We start from the raw sequence: 18,909 nt of genomic DNA, 5'->3' as shown, positions 1-18,909 counted from the left end.
ACCCTCTGCTCAATTTTGCTAGTGTCACTCACCTTTTTGTAACATATTCCCATCTTTGTCTAACACAGTTTAAATACCCCCAACAGATCGAAGTAGCGGCTTTGACGCTTTGGGATGTCACCTCTGCAGCACCCCGCACGGCATACCCATCACTGACCGGCTCGCGCAACTGTCCTCTAGAATTTGAGAGGTGAGTTCAAGTGATAAGTAAAAAATTCTTTCCTTTCATTGTTTGAAACGAAAAAATCCCCTACTTCGGTCCTGCGTTCACTAACTTTTTTCTTCGGCCGATGTGAAATAAAACTGTTTATATCGGACGGACATGAATAGGCTCCTTCTTCGGCGCCCATTGTTCCTCGGTCGGTAAAATCGTAATTACTGCTACCTGCTTTGAAACGCGATTAATAACATGCGATTTAAATGTCGTCCGGCAATAAGGAAACTCGTAAAATGTGTCCCCAGATCTGAATATGTTAAGATGCTTACAGGAGCTTGAGCTGACTCTATTATTGAGAAAACGTTTCGCCATTGTACGAGGGTGTTATGCTGATGCTAATTAGTGTTTGCGCGCTCATTTCTACAACAGTAAACCTTTGAAGGCAATCTCTGAGGTTTTATGAAGGAGTAATATATTAGATGACATTTGCTGCCAAGCGCGCGGTAATCAATTATCGAATTAAAATTTATGGCTTTTAATTATCGAAGTCAGTTACAACTTTCCAATCAATTTGCGGAATTCGTGTTGCTTAGAATTGTTGAAAAAGCTACTTGGAGAAAAGCGCATTATAATATATTTCTGTCATCTCAAACTATAAGAAAGAGAAACCGATTTTTGCCTGGCATCACGGCTACATGTCCCCTATTTCAAATATTTTTCCCGAATTGACAATATCGTGTGCTCGCTCAAGATATCTCTTCATGTTTCCTGAACAGGGAACCTTCTTGCGTGTCTGATGAGCGTCTGATTTGACGGCGATACACGTGGTACCACTACAAACTTCCTTGTATTTCTCTTTTATAATTTATGTATGGAGGCACATGTGATGCAACTGTGCCCATCAGAATCGAGCAAATTCGATAGTTTAAGATGCAAAACGAGCGTAACACACAAAAGTAACTGTTTGAGATGTCACGCACCCGGTAGCACAAACTAACGCTTTTTTCCACAATGTTGATTAAGAAAACCGCCACAGTATCCGGTCTGATTTTTTGGTCAATCGAATGGAGAAAGGAAAGACGTGTTGTTTGTCAAAAGGTCATATTCATTGCTTATTCAAAAATTACTTATGAAAATATATTCCGAGTTGACCTGCCCTGGGCGCGGTAGAGTATGGTAGAGGTCAAACGGAAAAATGGTCAGTCAAATAATATGGTAAAATATAAGGTTTCAGTGACGTTGAGTAATGGTGTGTAGATGATGGAGACGAGCCAATTTTAATTATTGTACTGGATGATAGATGGGTTTTTAATGGGTACTATATGGGTCTCTGCAGAGACAGAAAATGCTGGTATGGATGTTTTTCAGAATTTTCAACTATTTGTTACCACAGTTGTAACTTGGGTGGCTTGTCTATATGTCCCAATACTCCTCCACCACCGTCATTAACATCCTGTCGTACAAAGTAAAACCTTCGAAGGTGACCACTTGATCCAAACACCGGTAATCTGATCCTAAAAGGACGCGGGTGAGCGGATATACCACTGCTTCTAAAAGGAATTCTCAATATAATCAATACGCTTTAGATCTGCCCTGACATCCGGTCAAAATCCTTGTTCACAACCTACAAAATAAGTAATGTGATCATTTTGTATACAAATACCGGACAATAGACCTTTTTAGCAGCTTAGGACACCTCTACCGAGACGCAGTGTCGGTCGTGGCAGCTTCCACTGACGAATTTAAAGTTGCACAGAGAGACAAACTTTCTAAATGAGAAATTACAGAATAGACCAGCAGCACCTTTGTGACAGCAGTGTGTGCTTCCAAACTCGAAAACTTCGTTATCTCCGGATAATTCCGGAATTACATTTCGGTTGATGGTCAGAGAAACTAAAATAAAGCGAAAGCCAGGAATAGAGTTTCTTTGGCAGAAGTCCCTTTCTTAAGCTGATTTGGAAGTTTAAAGTTTCCTGCGAGATGTCAGGGGACAGATTAGAAGTGGCATGCCTTTGTAGTTTATTATCGTTGGATTAATTGGGAAATCTATGGAGGTTTTCGTTAATTTAAGCGTTTTCTTGCAAAATTATTTATTAAACCATCAAAAACTCCGGCAAATCGTTACTTAATTAATGGTCTTATTAACTTAGGCGATTAATAATCAAGACGAAACTACAAATGATTTTGAATAGTTATTTAAGCAACTTAACGAATGCGATTAAAGCCAACTTATTCGTGTGTTGTCAATTTTAAATAGTTATAGGCCAATTTTCGTCAAAACATTGGAAAGAAATGTCTGATGGTCAGCTTATTAATTTCTATAGAAAATGACTCATGGTTAGAGTTGACAGGACGTTAATAATTTGGCCCTAGTCATAAAGACGATTTAAATCATGAGCGCCTTAACACAGGTGACATTATTAATTGCCCGTTAATACACGAGTTAGTTACAAGATTTTTTCGTCGATTGCCGTAAATGGTCATGGTTCTTAAAGAAGTTCTTATTTAGGATTTACTGGAAATAATTCATAGTTCCCATTAAACCCCGCGGTATTTCAGGAATTAATAGTTATTTAACGAACGAATCTATTAATGACGACTATTAATAGTGATAGATACCGATCACGTGTCAAGCATAAGAGTCATGGCCACGTTAAACCGATCATAACGCGCTCCAATGCAACTACGAGTTCTAATTAAAATCCTTAATTTTAAATTATGGATTCATATAAGAATTCAATTAGGTGAAGTTATTGTGAAGATTCATTAAAAATAGTTTCTTTTGCTCGAAAGTGCTACGTCGCAGGAAAAAACTCGAAAGAGCTTTCTTTTTCGAAATTGAATAGAGAATTCAAAAATTACTTTCATTTTCCGAAAAAGCAGTGGTGTACCAGTTTTTCTTTCAAAAATACTAAATGACGTACTGGTACGCGTCGTGGTGGAACTAGTTGCCCTGAACACCTTTTCTTAATGAAAAATATGCGTCGTCATATACATGAATAATTCGAATTATTATTATTTTTTTGCCTGATATCTCCACAGAATAGTTAAATCGACGATTTTTGAGAATTTTGAAGCATTTAGCAATGGGTTAAATTAAAATACACTGGATAAGTTCCCTAATTTGGACCCTCAAAACTCATCGCGCAAGGTCACTACTTATCCAGACCGCTCTTAAGTAAAAGCAATAAACTAAAGTGGCCTCTTGAAAGCAGGGGACTAAAACATCGCCGGACATCATCCTTCTTGCTTTTGAAGGGTCACGTGCCCCTAAAAAGAATTCTGACTAATATCACTCCTCAAAAACTATGCAACATGGGCTTAATATAAGCAATACTAATCATCCCAGTGATGAAACGTTAGTCAGATAAGTCATTTAACCAAACACATCCCGTTTCGAGGGAGATGCCCCCAGGAAGCGGCGATCTGTGACAATCACCAGAGGTCAGAAGCCGCCGGCCACTTCCGCACTTTGACTGATGAATCCGCGGATTTTTAGCTCCAATTCGGGCCTTCATTAAGTAATTGTGATTTTAATTAAATGGGGTGGCCGCAGGCGTGCAGGATTAGTGTTTTACGTTCTATTAAACGCTTTTCGTTTTTATTAAACGCGATCGGAAAAAATGTCCCCAGTTCGTGTAGCACGCCGCCGTTTGGTTCCGTCACGTGTCACGAAGTGCGATATCTAAGAAATTGACATATTCAAGAAGACCGTGAATCCTGCCCACGTGTGCCAAAGACCGCAGGTTTAGGAATCGTGTGCAGAAACGTCAATCAAACCGATAAGAGTCCGTTCCTATTGATTACGGTTAAGGCCAAGTTTGGAGGCTATTGTATAGTCCTTCTAGAAAGTATCCGCAATAGTATATTTTTCCTAATTTTAACATATTTTTTTGTTGTAACATTCTACGATAGAAATAATGCATCAAGTAGATTGTGTCGATGGTGGGCTATTGCCAAAATCGCGTGACAACGTCATCTGTCAAATACTATCGATTGAAAGGATTTGTGAAATAATGTCGCAAATAGAAAAAAGAAAAGAGATGGAATATTTGTAAAAAAAGAGTTTTCGAAACGTTAAAAAATTAGTGCAATTAACTGAACTCTGGAAAAGTGCAGTATATGAGGCAATAAAGAGGATAAAAAATGGCACGGGAATGAAACATAGACCAGTTTCGGGAAGACTGCGTAAGATTAACGGAAGCATAAAAGTACGAGAATAGTTTCAGAAGTATCTGACCTAATACTTAAAGAAAAGACATTTTGAAAAATACTATTATACATTATCTCTCAACATAGTCTGCTTTGAGATTGATACACTTTTCCCAGCGATGGCTTCTATATCCTGTATATAGTGAGAAGCTTCAAAATATCACCTCTTCATTATTGGCAAATTTCTTTCCACCGAGCATTTTTTCAGATTTGGATATAGAAAATAATCTGAGGGGGCTAAATCTGGCGAATAGGGCGGTTGAGGAAAAAATTTGAAATCAAGTTGATTGATTCTGGCCATCGCGATGACGGAAGTGTGGACTGGTGCGTTGTCTCGAGGAAATAAGACTTTCTTTTTCGCCAGATGCAGTCGCTTTTTCCTAATTTCTTCGCTCAAACGCTGCAATAAATTTTTTTAATGTTATCCGTTTATTGTTTTTCCTTTGGGGGATAGTCAATAAAAATTATCTCACGTGCATCTCAAGAAACTGACGGCATCACCTTTCCTGCAGATGCAATGATTTTCGCCTTCTTTGTAACCGATTCTCCCCTTTGAGTCCATTGTTTTCATCGTTCTTTGGTCTCAGGTGTGAAATGATGGGTCCATGATTCATCCATGATTATGAATAGACGCAAAAACTCGGCTTTATTACTGCAAAACTTTGGCAAACACTTCCTTGAAACTTCCTCACCACGCTGTTTTCGCTCAATTGCGAGTAATCGCGGCACCCATCTTGCACACAGTTTTCTCATATCCAATTTTTCGGTCAAAATGCGATGTATAGTACCTTTTTATATGCCTGTCATGTCTGTTAACTCGTGTAATTTTAGCCAACAGTCTTCCAGTATGGTTTGGTGAAGTTTGACCACAATTTCTGGAACGGTCACCTCATTGGGTCGATCACTGCGGAGTCCGTCTTGGTAGCTGCTACGACCGCGTTTTAACTCTGCCACCCAATATTTTACAGTTGTTAACGAAGGACCAGATTTCCCCAGAGTAGAATTTAATTCCACTTTGATGTTGGACGGACTAAGACCTTTCAAATGAAAGTACTGACGTATCGATGACTAAAAACAGATTCAAAACGAATACAAACCAACGCAGCATCCTCAAAACTTTAGACATTAGCTTTTTAAGGTTAGGTCTCTGTGATATGGGCAAATTTTTAACGACAAAATCGCCATCTATATGTCAGGTCGGGTACTTCTGGGGCTATCTTCGTACATACCGAATAATTACAATTGAGCTTTCTTGTTTCCGACACTTTCTAGGCGGACTATACATTAAACAGCCCCTGTGCTAAATGCAATAAAGCGCAGCTGTTACGCACGCAAAATAGTGGACATGTGATTACATCGAATTACACATTATTGGGTCAACGGACCCCCAAAAAATAGGTCGACAGACGCGTGGCTCCTTTTTGTCCGTTTTGTGCGATAGCTCCCTGCGTCCGGTCCACCCCAATGTCCATCATCAACCCCCAGCAAAGATGCACCGCACTTAATAGTCCTACTGAACAATGAATATATTTATTGATTTGGTTCTTTTCGGGGGTAAAAAGCCTTTTGTAATGTCAGGCGACGAGGTTCTTTGCGCTCGTACAAAGCGATCGCAAAGAACGAATTTGGTGCCATGTAATCCGGTTTTAAATGTCGAACTTAATGTTTTGAAGAAGAAAATAGTCGTGAAGTTAACGGTCTACTTTTGTTGTCGGGTAGTTTATATGTGAACTTTTAAACGCTTATGCCGTGTGTGATTCCGTGGTGCAACTAACGATCCGCTCTCTGTAATTGAAGAGATTTATTAGGATTTATCGTATCACGAGTGAATGGGAAAACGGTCGTTTTACGTTGTTTCAAGATATGCTTTGGTCATATTTAACTAACACTTCACCAATACCAACGTTTTTGAAATTCAGTGGAAATAGCGGGGGTACATTTACACCTTTACATTGCCGTTCATATGCGGGTCCTAAATAGGGTACGCCTGCATAAAGTGACCACCAGACTGATAGTGTAGATTAGATAAGGCATAACGTGCCGCCAATACATAAAGCCTCTCATGCGTGAAAACGTTCCCAATTAGATTTTTTATTTAGGACTTCTTTGTGCAATCCTTCAATGTCGCGCTTATACCCCGAAATAACGCGCTTATGTTCATTGCCAGGAAGTTCAATAATCTTCAAACACTGACCAGACGTTCTCGGGGCTATTTTTGCCTGGATTCTGCGAGCCCGCTAAGGCCAGACCAAAGAAAAGCAAATCATCCAAAAAGTCATTGGCCAGTGCTGGTATACAACTCATTTCCACAATTTTTAACACAACGTTGGAAGCTTCCGAGCAGAAAGGCAACTTCGGGGATTTCAAATAGGGATACGGCAAGGAACAAATTCTCATTATTCTTCGATTAATAATTCAAAATTTCACTCAGAAATCCTGATTGTAGGGCTCTTATTTGAAATATAAAATGCCAAAAGTACCAACTTCAACCTTACTTTTTACTTTTTATGCTGGATTCAAAAAGTGTAAAATCACTCAAAAATTTCAAATTCGAGAAAAGGTTATAAACTTTGAGCTTGTACTTTCTAGTCTAAAAGCTTCATATAACTTCGAAATTTCTTTCCGAATTTTTTGGAAATTTCAGAAATTTTAGAGTACCATTTCAGAATTTCATATTGCAATGTAAAATGTGAATTCACGATAATTCGATACAGACTACCAATGTCTGGAACTTAAATTCAGAGGACAAAAAGTAAAGAATTCGCTAATTCGAGACATAATTACGAAATCTATGTTCGATTTGTTAAGATTTTAAGAGGTCAATCATTGCAGAATCCTAAAAATAACTCGATATTTCGTAGTATCTTTTAAGGTCCAAAAATTTAAAAAAAACCGCAAGATCTTGAAAAAACTTCTGTTTATTTATTTTGCACTTAAAACATTACAAAATGGCCAAACGGGGAGGGAAAAATTCAAATTCTACAGCTTCGTTTCGAAATAAAGCATCAAATTTCCCAGTTCCGACACATAAGAAGTAAATTTAAATATGCATTGTTAATTTGACCGAATCCGTTACCAAATGCAGTTGAAAATTAACAATTTTGTATGGCATTTTTTAAAGCCTATATGTCAGTAAGTAAAACTTTCTTTTTCAACACGAGTGTTCGTCAGCCTTATCCCTTTTCTTCGTGAAGAACGGCTAAGACCTTTCCGGAATATGAGCTCTCAAAAATTACTGAAAAATATGCCGTTTTGACTGTTTTTTTGAACAGTTTATTTCAAACTTCCGAATAAATTCAATTTTGTGTGGATTCTGTGTAAACCAAGCGAAAAAAATCACTTCAAATACCTTGATTTCACGTCGTGGTTAAAGAACTAAAAAAAAGTCAAATTCTATAGTTTAATTTTAAGAAAAGCGTCAAATTTGGGAGTTTAAAAATCCAAAAATTTTAAAAGCTGCAATGAGATAGCCAATTCCCGGGATTTTGCTTCTGGATCGAAAAGCTCATATATTTGAAAAATTCTCCGTTCAACCGAAAAGCAAAGAAGCGCCATGCTTTGGCGAAAAATCAAGTTCTGCGACTTCATTTTGATTCTGCTGGAAAAATATTCAGATTTCGAACGAAAATTGTGGAGACTAACGAGAATCAGAAATGCCCAACGATTGGTCAAAAAGTCTTGAGATTTGTGACAAAAATCGTTCCGTTCTGATACTGAAATATCCGATAAGCCGGGGCTGAGCTTGACACTGTAAAAGGCCTGCGGCTAAAAAACCAATTAGCTTTGTCCCCCCATTCACGGTTTCCAACTTTGAACTGAAATAAAGTTAATAGAAAACAAACGAGTGGAGATACGATCGGAATTAAATTGTTGTGGTGAGTCTGTTGAACGTGGCCTGCATGCCCAAACTCGTAAGGCGGCTTATTGTCCATTGACTGAGGAGGGAACGACTAAATTTACCCACTGGACTACGGCCTAAATTTCTAGTTCAACCGAGAATGGCAGACATAAAAAGAGTATTCCACTTTTTTCCTAATGTCCATTGTCATGGTGTGAGAACGGCGAAGATAATACAGAAAACCGCTGAGAGAACAGTTTCCTGTACTTAATTATGGGAGCATCTCGGCGCAGCAGTGGACTTCTTCTGTTGACCAGAATATTGTTTCAACCCGGTAATTAGCCATTGTTACATGACTGCCGTTCTCACCTAAGTTACACACGGATTTCTTAGATAATGATGCTTATTGAGGTGTGTATAATAATTATTATTAGCTCTGCAAAGGAGTTGAGCATGGAAAACTGCGGTAAAGTCTTGGGAGTGACATTTTGAACGACATCAATGGGAATCAAAACAAACAAGACTTTTTTGCCGTTTACATTCCGCAACGTTTTTAGTGCAGTTAAGACAATACTACCTCAAGTCCTGTTAGGCTCCAAACTCTAAACAAAGGCATTGGAGAAGAAACCAATATTTGCCTTGGCAACTGCCTGCGAGGCACCTCATAGCGGTCCACCAGTTCTTCGCAAATAGTTTCAATCTATTTTTTTTAACCCAAGGGATCGACGTTCCCACGTACGACTATGTAAGTGGATACTTCGCTGGCCCATCTTACGCACATGTGTTGGCCGTAGTTTAATTATTATCCTCCTTCCTCTCTCTCTCTCTCCACGAGCATTTTCCGATGGCGCCGTCTCTCTTCATCTCGCTAAATTCGTGTGCAAACTGAGGTGCACCGTTGCATTGTCCAGGTACAAAAAGTTTTTTGTGTTCGATTAATCTAGGAACGGAACTCCGTGTAGGGTTCCTCGAAAAAATCTGCCCCTTTCCTGTGTGTGAGAAGAAAAAACGTCGAGGGTAGAGATGCGTGTGCATAAAAAAAGAGGCTTAAAAAACGGTCAGGGGACGCGGCCATCTGGTAACCAGCTTGGCTCTTGAGACAGGCCTAGGAGGTCGAAAAAAAGCTCCGTCTGGGTCGGATACCCTGCCTGAGAATAGATCTTGGCACTGGCTAATAATTCTCGTGTTACGGTTTACGGTACTTTTTTTTAATTACTTTTTCATACTAGCATCCCCATTAAACCATCATTAACTTTCAGCAATTGCAAAAGCACCATAAAACCAAGAAACTCCACCTTGCCCATCCGGTTTCAAATAATTCCCTGGGCACCGGACAAAGGAATGTTATGACAGGTACTAAGTTTGCGGTCAATGGTCCTTTGTTGGGGCTGCTTAAACTGCCCGGCTGGACCATCATCGGGGCAATAAATCTCTCAACCTATACCTATTAAGGAGGGTGCATTTTAAGGGTAGATTTCGAATTTTAGAGAGCCTTGACCGCTGAACTTTCGTCTCGATCACTTCCTCCGGCTTGATGGAGATATGCGTTCCATATGTGGTGGATGAGATTTAGTGGTCTGATGGTACCTTCATTAATTATGAAGCCCAGGAAATTTTGGATCATTGACCTGTCTTAGGAGGATTGTTTCCATATTTTGGATTTTCCGGATTTCTGGATTTTCGGTCATGGGAATACTTCATATTCATGTCATTATCCGTGACATAAAGATAGACTCTATAAGGATATTCATAAAGCTCTTTTGTTGGAAAATTTGGTATCTCCGGGAATCGCCTTTACACCGCGTCGGTTCTTGCTTATGCAAGATTTTTTCTAAAGTTGACTTTTGCCTCGTTAAGTCTCGGAATATTCTCTCCCCCTTCTCATTCTGTCGTCTCTCTCAAGGTCTCAAGTCGATTATGGCTTCTTCAATATACTCTTTCTCTCTCGCTCCCTTCACCAATAATTAAGGTAGCCTCGTCCAGACTGTCTCTTATATTAATTTTCGCCTCATTTATAGTTTCTTTCCGGTCGATCAATGCTTCTTCCAAATTTTTATATAAAATATGTTTTTCTCGTCGGATTTTGCTTTTTTATGATGATATCCCGCGTCAGTTATTGCTTCTTCAAGATTCTTTCCAAGGCTGGTTCCTTCAATATTGTTTTTCTTATTGCTTCTTTGTAACGGTCTCTGTTACAGCTTCTTTATAATTTATTCTCAGGTTGCGTGTTGCCTCTACAGGGTAGTTTTTTTAGATGATTAGTGAAGGGATTTCGGCAACTAGCAGAGTTGCGAAGTCGGTTGAATGGGGAAAGAATTGCAGCTGTAAGGGACCAATTTAAGGCCACTTGAAGAAGTTCATGGCTAATTAGATATTTGGCAGAAACCAAATTTTATCGATTTCTTTTAATCTAGAAAAATTATGTAAATACGAATGTTACAGATAATTTTGCCCTGAAAAAATAGGTTAACCAGATTTTTTTGACAGCTGTCAATTTTTGAGATTTGACATGAACTTACTTTTTCAAATGGAAAGCATAGCAGGTTATGAGTTAGTCAAAAAGGTATTTTTTCAAGCTTTAAAATTATAGTTATAACTACAGTTATTTCTCAAAATGGCTTTTCTTTCAGAAAGCAATTCAAAAACTTAAATTTATATCTGACTTAAATGACGCGAGCTGTCAGTGTCAAACAAATAATCAGTCAATTTGAACGATTTCACGGCCAACCATTTTAAAATTGCAACATCGGATAAAAAACGGGGTGTCTCTTGGAATTACATCGAAATTGCTTGTGCGAAAGGACAGTCACGATATTAGAATGTAGTGAATAGACTTACAGAAAATAAATCCCACCTATTGTGAATTAAATTGGTAATTTTTGACATGCTTTCGATCTCGACCCAATTCGAAAGGTTGGCTCGGAAAAAATACGGGTGACAAATTACTTATTTCCGGAAGCGTAACTAATAGATTTTAGTGATAATTACGTTCCTTGGCCGCTTCCTTTTCGGGAGATTGATTTTTTGCGAAGCGACATGTGCAAGGCAACCTCGAAGGCAATCTTCACCAAGTCAAACGCATCCCTAGCTTAATTTCCTCGTCGCATTGTTTTGCGAAGCCTTGGTTTATCCTCACCGAATAGCACTTTCACCTTACACGTGTACGATTCGAGCTTACATAAAGGCGATCTTTTATATATAAAAAAATGGTTAAGAGCATCAAGTTGCATTCAGCCGAAAAGGATCGGCCGATCCTAATACAATATTTCTCCGACAAAATGCGAAATTTAATTCTTCTTTAAACCGCTGTTGCACAAAGCGTTACGAAAATCTCACGGTCTTAAAAAGACCTGAAAAAATACCTGACCCCCCCAATCAAAACCGACCCTTTATGGTCATCATTGTCCTTAGATGGTCCAGATTTTTTATTCGATTAAGTTTCAATGCCCTCGGGGAGCCTTCTTATACAATAGATAGACCCAATTTTTTTCTTTTATATTTTTTTTATCATCCACGGAATTTCTGGTTCATCATACATATCGCAGGAAAAGTGCTAAGGTTTTTGTATGTACATAAAAAGAGGTGAATATATAATTAAAATGCCTGAGACACAGTTAGCAACCTCCGCCTTCATCATAATAATTTTTATCAGTAGATAAATGATGAGAAAGCAAAATATCAACAATTAGCCACTAGAAACCATCGTTTGACCCATTTAAATTACGCGCGCACTTGACATTTTGCTTTAGATGAGAAGGTAGTTAAGCTTTTAATAAGCCATATCGCAAGCAAATAGACATTTCACACTGGCTCTGTCATTTGCCATTGGAATGTTAACGATGCATCATCATCCTATGTACCTTTAGGGCCTCGCTAGAAGGTGAGTTCTGAAAACCCCAAAAATAAACCGCTCTTTGTTGACAGGAACAGGGGGGCTTGATAAATATTTTCGGCTTGGACCAGCAGTCGCCTAAAAATAGCTCGTAACCCTCTCAAAGATTCCAGGACCATCACGTATGTCCACCATTGGCTCACATGCCTGTTCTTGAAGATTTTCTTCACACTCGTCCACATGTGCGCCCGAAATGTAGAGATTGTTACGTTGGATTTGTGCGAGACTCCAATTTGAGTTCGGGGGCCCAAAGGCGCTTCTCACGAGCGTTTGAAGGGGGCAATCTGGGGAAAGAACTCGAAATTAAGATTTTTTTTTATTCATCTGGGTTCCTAAGAGATTCTAAGAGTCATTCACATGAGGTTTCTGCAGATCCCGCCCGTAACCTTTCCAATTGCGAAGTGCTTCCCAATGGAATGGCCTTTACAATTCACCCTCACAGGAGGCCGAAAACCATCATATGCCACCGTCAAACATGTGCTTCGGGTATATTTATATGAGACACATCGGACCGACCAGCGACGTGTCTGTAAACGGCCGACAAAAACTAAAACATGTAAACAATCCATTCTAAACAGTTTACATTGCCGTGTACGGTCGTTCCACAGGGGCAGATCCGTATCCTGGAGAATCCAGTTGTCGAGGTCCCGCCGAAAATAACCCAAAACCGCGCGATTACGCTCCTGCGATTAGTCTAATAAGTGCTGAATATGGCCAAAATGACGAGCGTTTAACGTTCAAGGAACATATTGTATACGTAATAAACTCATTTGAGGAATTTGACTTGAGAACATATACAAACGATGTTTGTTTTCGATGGGACCACCACTGAAACCGCGCTTAAGAAAATATACTAAGGCCACTAAGGTTTCCCATCAGTAGTGTCATCGATTTATGGGAAATTCTTGCCTAACAACAAAGTGTCGTAATTATTGCCCCGCAATGGGTGAATGCTAAAGGTCGGCACATATTGGCTATTGAATAGATTTGATCCCGGGGTCACATGTAAATTTAAATGGAGATGGCCTAGATGGTTGGACATATCTTTTGTCCCTAGTTTCCAACAGGCCAACCCGGGGCAATAAAACCTAAATATATCCTCAAGAACAAGGTCTGTGTCAACATTTCGGGTGGATGTACCGCAACATGGAGCTTTATCCTATTTTAAAAATAGCTCGGAACGAACATAGCGAGCCTTCAACTTGACCGTGTTTCACTTATAAATATACTCCAGTACTCAAGAGGGTGGAAGCGTTCCCGGATTAGGACCATCAGACTAAATAGGCCCTGGGGCAGACGTCATTGTCGGAAAAAACGGCGATATTTTTTACCTACTTGCCCATATGGAGACATTCAAAAAATAGTCTCGGCAGTAATTAAGATTACCTTGACGTTTTGAAGAGCCCCAGGCGACGTCGTTTATGTCCAGATAGACTAAACAACCGCCCCAGATCTCGAAAGGGATGTTTAAAATGTTTTCGGCTGGTTTTCAGGCTTTGGTCCTTATGTTTTCAATCTGTCAGCCGGCCCACCCCCTTCGACGGGGTACTCTCGGACGCAATTTATCTTCATAATTGAGCCGAGGTTTTAAGGGCTCTATTTCGGGAACGCGTTTCATTTAAACTCCGTACAACCGAACTTTCTAATTCCTATCGAAGAAATTAATATCACCTTTGAATGGGAAAGCAACAATGGCCATGACTTGAGAGGTGCCATTATAGGCATCCAAAGTGTTATTTAAGGTGGAGGAAATTATACGGTTCGTAAAAGGAGTATGGACAATTTTAAATGGCCGTTTTTTATTCCTTTTGTCGAGTGGCAGTTCCTCGATGCCATATGCCCCACGAGAGAATTATTGCGTGTGGCTTTGTGTTCAAAACGTCTTCTTACGACAATTTTTCATACGAGGTACCGAATAAGCCAAAAGAACGAGAATTTGCCACATAAATTTCTCAAAACCTGCATGAACTGAAAAAGAAAAAATCAGCAGGTTTTGAGCAGAGTGACCACTGGTCTTAACTCTTCCAACTTTAAAACGATATTTGAACTCTAATACGAATAGATTGAGCTTCCTATATTGTTCTTGAGTCGTAAAGCAGAATTTAATGTCTATACATAGGGTATTTCGAGAGATGTACAAATTTCACTATGTTATTCTATAGTTATTTTTAAGCAAAAGAGTTCCTTTAAACATAAGTCCGGAAAGGCTTCGTTTAGGATATACAGGGCGATAAAAGTTAATTTAGAACTTTTTAAAAGTATTTCAAAAACGGTTGTTGGCATTTTAAAGAAATTTGGTAGAGGAGAACGTGTCATTAAAACACATCTTTTGCTATGAAAGTAAATAATATACATACAATGTATGTAAGCAGTGGCATGCGCACTACTAATTGCCGCAATTAACTAGACACGAAATGGGACGCCACTGTTTTTTTGAACCCGATTCCTTGATTTTTTAAATCCCCAACCATTTTACTAAAACAAAGGTTTCTAAAAGATTTATTACAAAGTATGTCATTTTCGAGAAATAAAGCAATTCATTATCAACATAATTTGTAATGCTAATTTCTCGAAAACAATACACTTTTCGGTAAACTCTTGAGAGACCTTTGTTTTAGTAAAATGGTTGGAGATTTAAAAAAATCAGAAAAACGTGTTCAAAAAAAGAGTGGTGTACCATTTTTTGTCTATTTAATTGTAATAAGTGATAGCACACATGTTACTGCTTACAGGTTTTATTTACTTTCATAGAAAAAGATATCTTTTAAATGACGCATTCTTCTCAATCAAATTTCCTTAAAATACCAGTAACTGTTTTTGAAATAGTTAAAAAAAATTCAAAATTATCTTTTATCGCCCTGTATATCCTAAACGACGCCATTCCGGATTTATGTTTATAGGAACTTTTTTGCTTAGATTTAAATGTAGAATAATATATTGAAGTTTGTACATCTTCTCTTGAAACACTCTGTAATATACAGTATGTCTCAAATTAGTTTTCCTTGTATTGGTATCTGAGAAACTGTAAAAGCTACAAAGTTAGTTTTATGAAACGGTTAGAACATTATGTTAGCAACGATATGACGACAACGGAGAAGTTCTAAGCGTGAATATTTTTTGAAAAAGTTTGAGAAAGGTAAAATTATTCATTTTCAAAAAAAACGAAGAACCAAAACGTAATCTTGAATGTTTATGTTTGCAGGCATTTCTGTCCCAATTATGCCATTAACTTGAAAAAAATTGGTAAAATCTTTCCATCAAATCATCACTTCGCCTGGATACATGGAAGTTGCGTCGATCTTCTATATGCAAAATAGCTCTATCACTTTCTGGAGCAATCGAAGTGGCAGGCTAGGGATGGATTCTCGAATTAGGGGAACATAGCTTTTTGATTTTTACGTTATTTCCGGAATCCATTTTTCTTCACAGAAACGAGGCTCACTGCCAAAGGAATACTACTTTAAAAAATCCCCATAACTTCTCTTCCATACCTGAAGAACAGCCAGAAATTAACATGTCAGTCTCCTACGTTCAAAGTTACTAATCCTCTTTAAACGTTTTGTTCTTCTTAATTGGTACACTGTGTATATTTTATTCAAACAGCCTCAGGCAAAAAAATTATATGTTATATGCGAGCCGTGTCGTTGTAAATTAAAAATGAAACCCATCTCGAGGAGTGACTGGAGAGATGAGACCTTTCAGATCTGATTAGCATTGAATGCGGTGACGTCACGAGGGCGAGCCGGGTCAACTTATTGTCCATGCTGGCCAGACCCGAGAATGATCGAACCTCACCTCGTCTATTGTTTCATTTTTCGTGTTCTAACCTCCTACATAATCGGAGCGTATGAATATTGTATCAGGAATGGGACATTAGCATGGAAACAAGCAAAAAAGGATCAACAAGCCGGAGTTGGGGTTGTTGAAACAACACAACAAGTCATCGAGTGCAAATTTGCAGAAACTGTTTGAGGTATTTGAGCTCGGACTATTATCAGGAAACTATAGCCGGCTCCTGCGAGTTTTACGCTTGGCTCCTCCTTTAGGGAGAGCGTCGGGACGCAGGAAGTGGCGCCCTTTAGTGACCCATGTCACAACTATTCCCTCTTCCACGTGAGAGAAGGGTAATGTAACTGTCAAGTTTCGGATTTTTTTTTCCATCATTGATCATGATCATGTATCTCCTTTGAGGGTCAAGAGTCTCGAACAATGGAAAAGCTTAAAATAACTTCATACGTTTGTGAGCTTGGTACTGATAAGCGTCTTAGCATTTTGAACCCTCAAAGTTTGTCCACGTGACTATTTAATTGAAACACAAAAACAAATAAGGAACCTCGCCTCGTTATAATTAGTCCTTAAATTATTTATTAAAGACTGGATCCGCCGAATGAAAATTCATTGAGTCACCCCCGTTTTCGTAGAGCGAATCGCGTGCCAAAAGCAGGGAAAGTAAATTAATTATATTATTTTAAACAGTTTTTAACAGTTTAAAAGCAAAGTAATTTCCCGAGGAATTTCCCTATGAATTATGATGTGAAAAGTTAGCGGAAACTTCGCTTGAGCACTCTTTTATTTGCCGCTTAAAGAGGCTGTTTGCTTGCGGATTTTTCGATAGTTTCCCTTTAAAAAAATTGAACCTCTCACGACTTTTTATGAAGCATGACCCAACTTCCTTGATACACCCGAACTTTACAGTCGATCTGTTAAACCGCATTTCGTCCGCTTATCTCTGTCTGAATGTGGAACGTCACTAATTCCATTTTAGTAGCCAGGGTCTTAGTTGGTATTAGAATTTGATTGATCGGGTTTGGGTGTTGTAAATTTTGCCGACGTCCCAATCGCCCGGTATTTGGACCCTATATTGCGAGATAATGATGTCCATTGTGTTGCCTTGATAAGGACGCCTTAACACCTTAAGTTTTGCCCTTCAACATTTCGGTCACCAAATTGACACAAAAAATGATGCATATAGGATTCTTGGTAGCGAGGGTCATATATTTCGTGGAATATAAGATTTGTGGAGATTGTAAACGTGGCGTATGAAAGGCATTTATCGCAGATAAGCCCACTACATCAGACAAACAAAATATGTGCACGATAACCTGTGAAAACAAACTGATAAGAACCTTATGACCATAAGATATTGTCTGACCTGATATACAACGGGATTTCGGTATTTGAGCTGCGTTTAATATCGTGTCGTAAATATTTCCTGTCTTAGGTTTTATTGGGGAGCAGCAATGCCTTGGCAAACATTAGCCAGCCTTTTGATTTTTATAAGTTCTAGAAACAGCAATTTTGGGATTTACAAGTTCTTGTGCAACTCAAAATTTGCCTACAACTACCTTAGACCGCTGAGGTTCTGTTCAATTAAAATGCGGAAATGTTTATGTTTCTCCAAGAAACTTTATTAATTTGAGTTACGTATCCAACGGCATCATCTTTGGAGAAACTTTGGTCATGCATATTTTCACTCGTCAATGTTCATCTGAAAATTCTCAATTTATTCGTTCAAATATGCATATTTTCGGGACGGCTCAGGTTTAATTAAGTGTAGCTGAGGAACCACGTGGAAACCTCTAAATCCCTTAAAGCTAAATTATTAATCGCCAATTGATATATGGGACTAGGAAGATTTAAGAAAAATCCTCAAAATAATTCCGTGTATTTTAATATTCTCAAAACTTCCCAAACAATTATTAATTACTAAGTTTCGCTAATACCTTTCGAGAAGCTAAGAATTATTCGGAAAAAAAAATTATAGAGCAGTAACTAGAGCCAGCGCTTCCTTCTCAATTTGTAATGCGTTCAGAGTTTGGTAGTTGACCAAAATCTCTGTCACGATATCTTCGCATGTTCCTTCGGTGTATAGTCTGACATGCATCAGCAGCCACTAAGAGCTTCTGCCCAGGATTGAAATGAGCCAGCAGAAGGAGGCAGGCATAGGAATGCCTGCATGTTTGATGGCATGAAAGCTTTTTTGCTGTTATGAAGTCCATTGGAAGGGCATATAACGTCGTAGAAGTTCTTTAAGTGAAACTGAGGCCATGAAGTTGGTCAACGAATTTTCCGTAACAGTTTACTATTTCCAAAACAGTACAAACCCCTTTTTGATGCTCAGAAGGCTTTCGAAGTTCCTTGGTAGCTTCAGTTCCCTTTTTAGAGACAATTAAGTCTAAATGTTTCACGAAAGGTAGAATTTACACTTCTCAGGCTGCAGGTAGAAATCTCTTACTTCTAATAGTAACATAATTTCATGCAGGCGATGATCATGTTCTGCACGAGTTGGAGCCATGATGAGAATGTCATGTAAGCAAAATTCTCGGATCCTTAACAAGTCAGATGGCTCGCTTTTTTATAGATAATAGCACGATGTGTCTTAGTGTCTATAAAAATCAGACTCCATCAGGCAACTTCTCCATGAAGGTGATTTGAGTGATGCAATAACAGTGGAAAACTCGAAGTTCAAATAAATTTACTGAGAGGATACTTTCCGTAAAAATAGTGAAATAAAAACTGAGCTTTGATGGCCAAATCCACGATTTCCATTTGGTAGTTTTAGGTAAAATTAAATATCTATGGACTCCTCATCACCGACTTTTCTATTGCAATAACTTTTTCCTGCTTCTCTCAATGGATAACTTTTTTCATCAGATTAATCACCGTACTTATGATAACATGATTCAAATGCCAATTACCACTATAAAACCCCAATTTGATTTTCTTTAAATCTCCTCACCCATCGCCCAATTCCGACTTCCAATAAAAGTTTATGGTGGTCGATAATTGGCGTAAGATTGATAAAATTAG

At 38.6% G+C, this 18,909-nt stretch overlaps 1 protein-coding gene across 1 annotated transcript in view; it reads left to right on the top strand.

Moving 5' to 3' along the window:
* The window catches only part of LOC136408404 (protein FAM177A1), a 73,432-nt gene extending 58,405 nt beyond the window's left edge, over positions 1-15,027 (top strand). The window contains exon 4 of the mRNA XM_066389354.1: positions 15,016-15,027. Coding sequence (XP_066245451.1) covers positions 15,016-15,021 — 6 coding nt within the window. The 3' untranslated portion in view covers positions 15,022-15,027. The remainder of the gene's footprint in view (positions 1-15,015) is intronic.
* Positions 15,028-18,909: the final 3,882 nt, after the last annotated feature.

Source organism: Euwallacea similis, chromosome 4 (genome assembly GCF_039881205.1).
Source record: "Euwallacea similis isolate ESF13 chromosome 4, ESF131.1, whole genome shotgun sequence".
NCBI classification, from domain to species: Eukaryota; Metazoa; Arthropoda; class Insecta; order Coleoptera; family Curculionidae; genus Euwallacea; species Euwallacea similis.
Note: the sequence above shows the minus strand (reverse complement) of the source record. Positions and strands in the feature narration are given on the sequence as shown.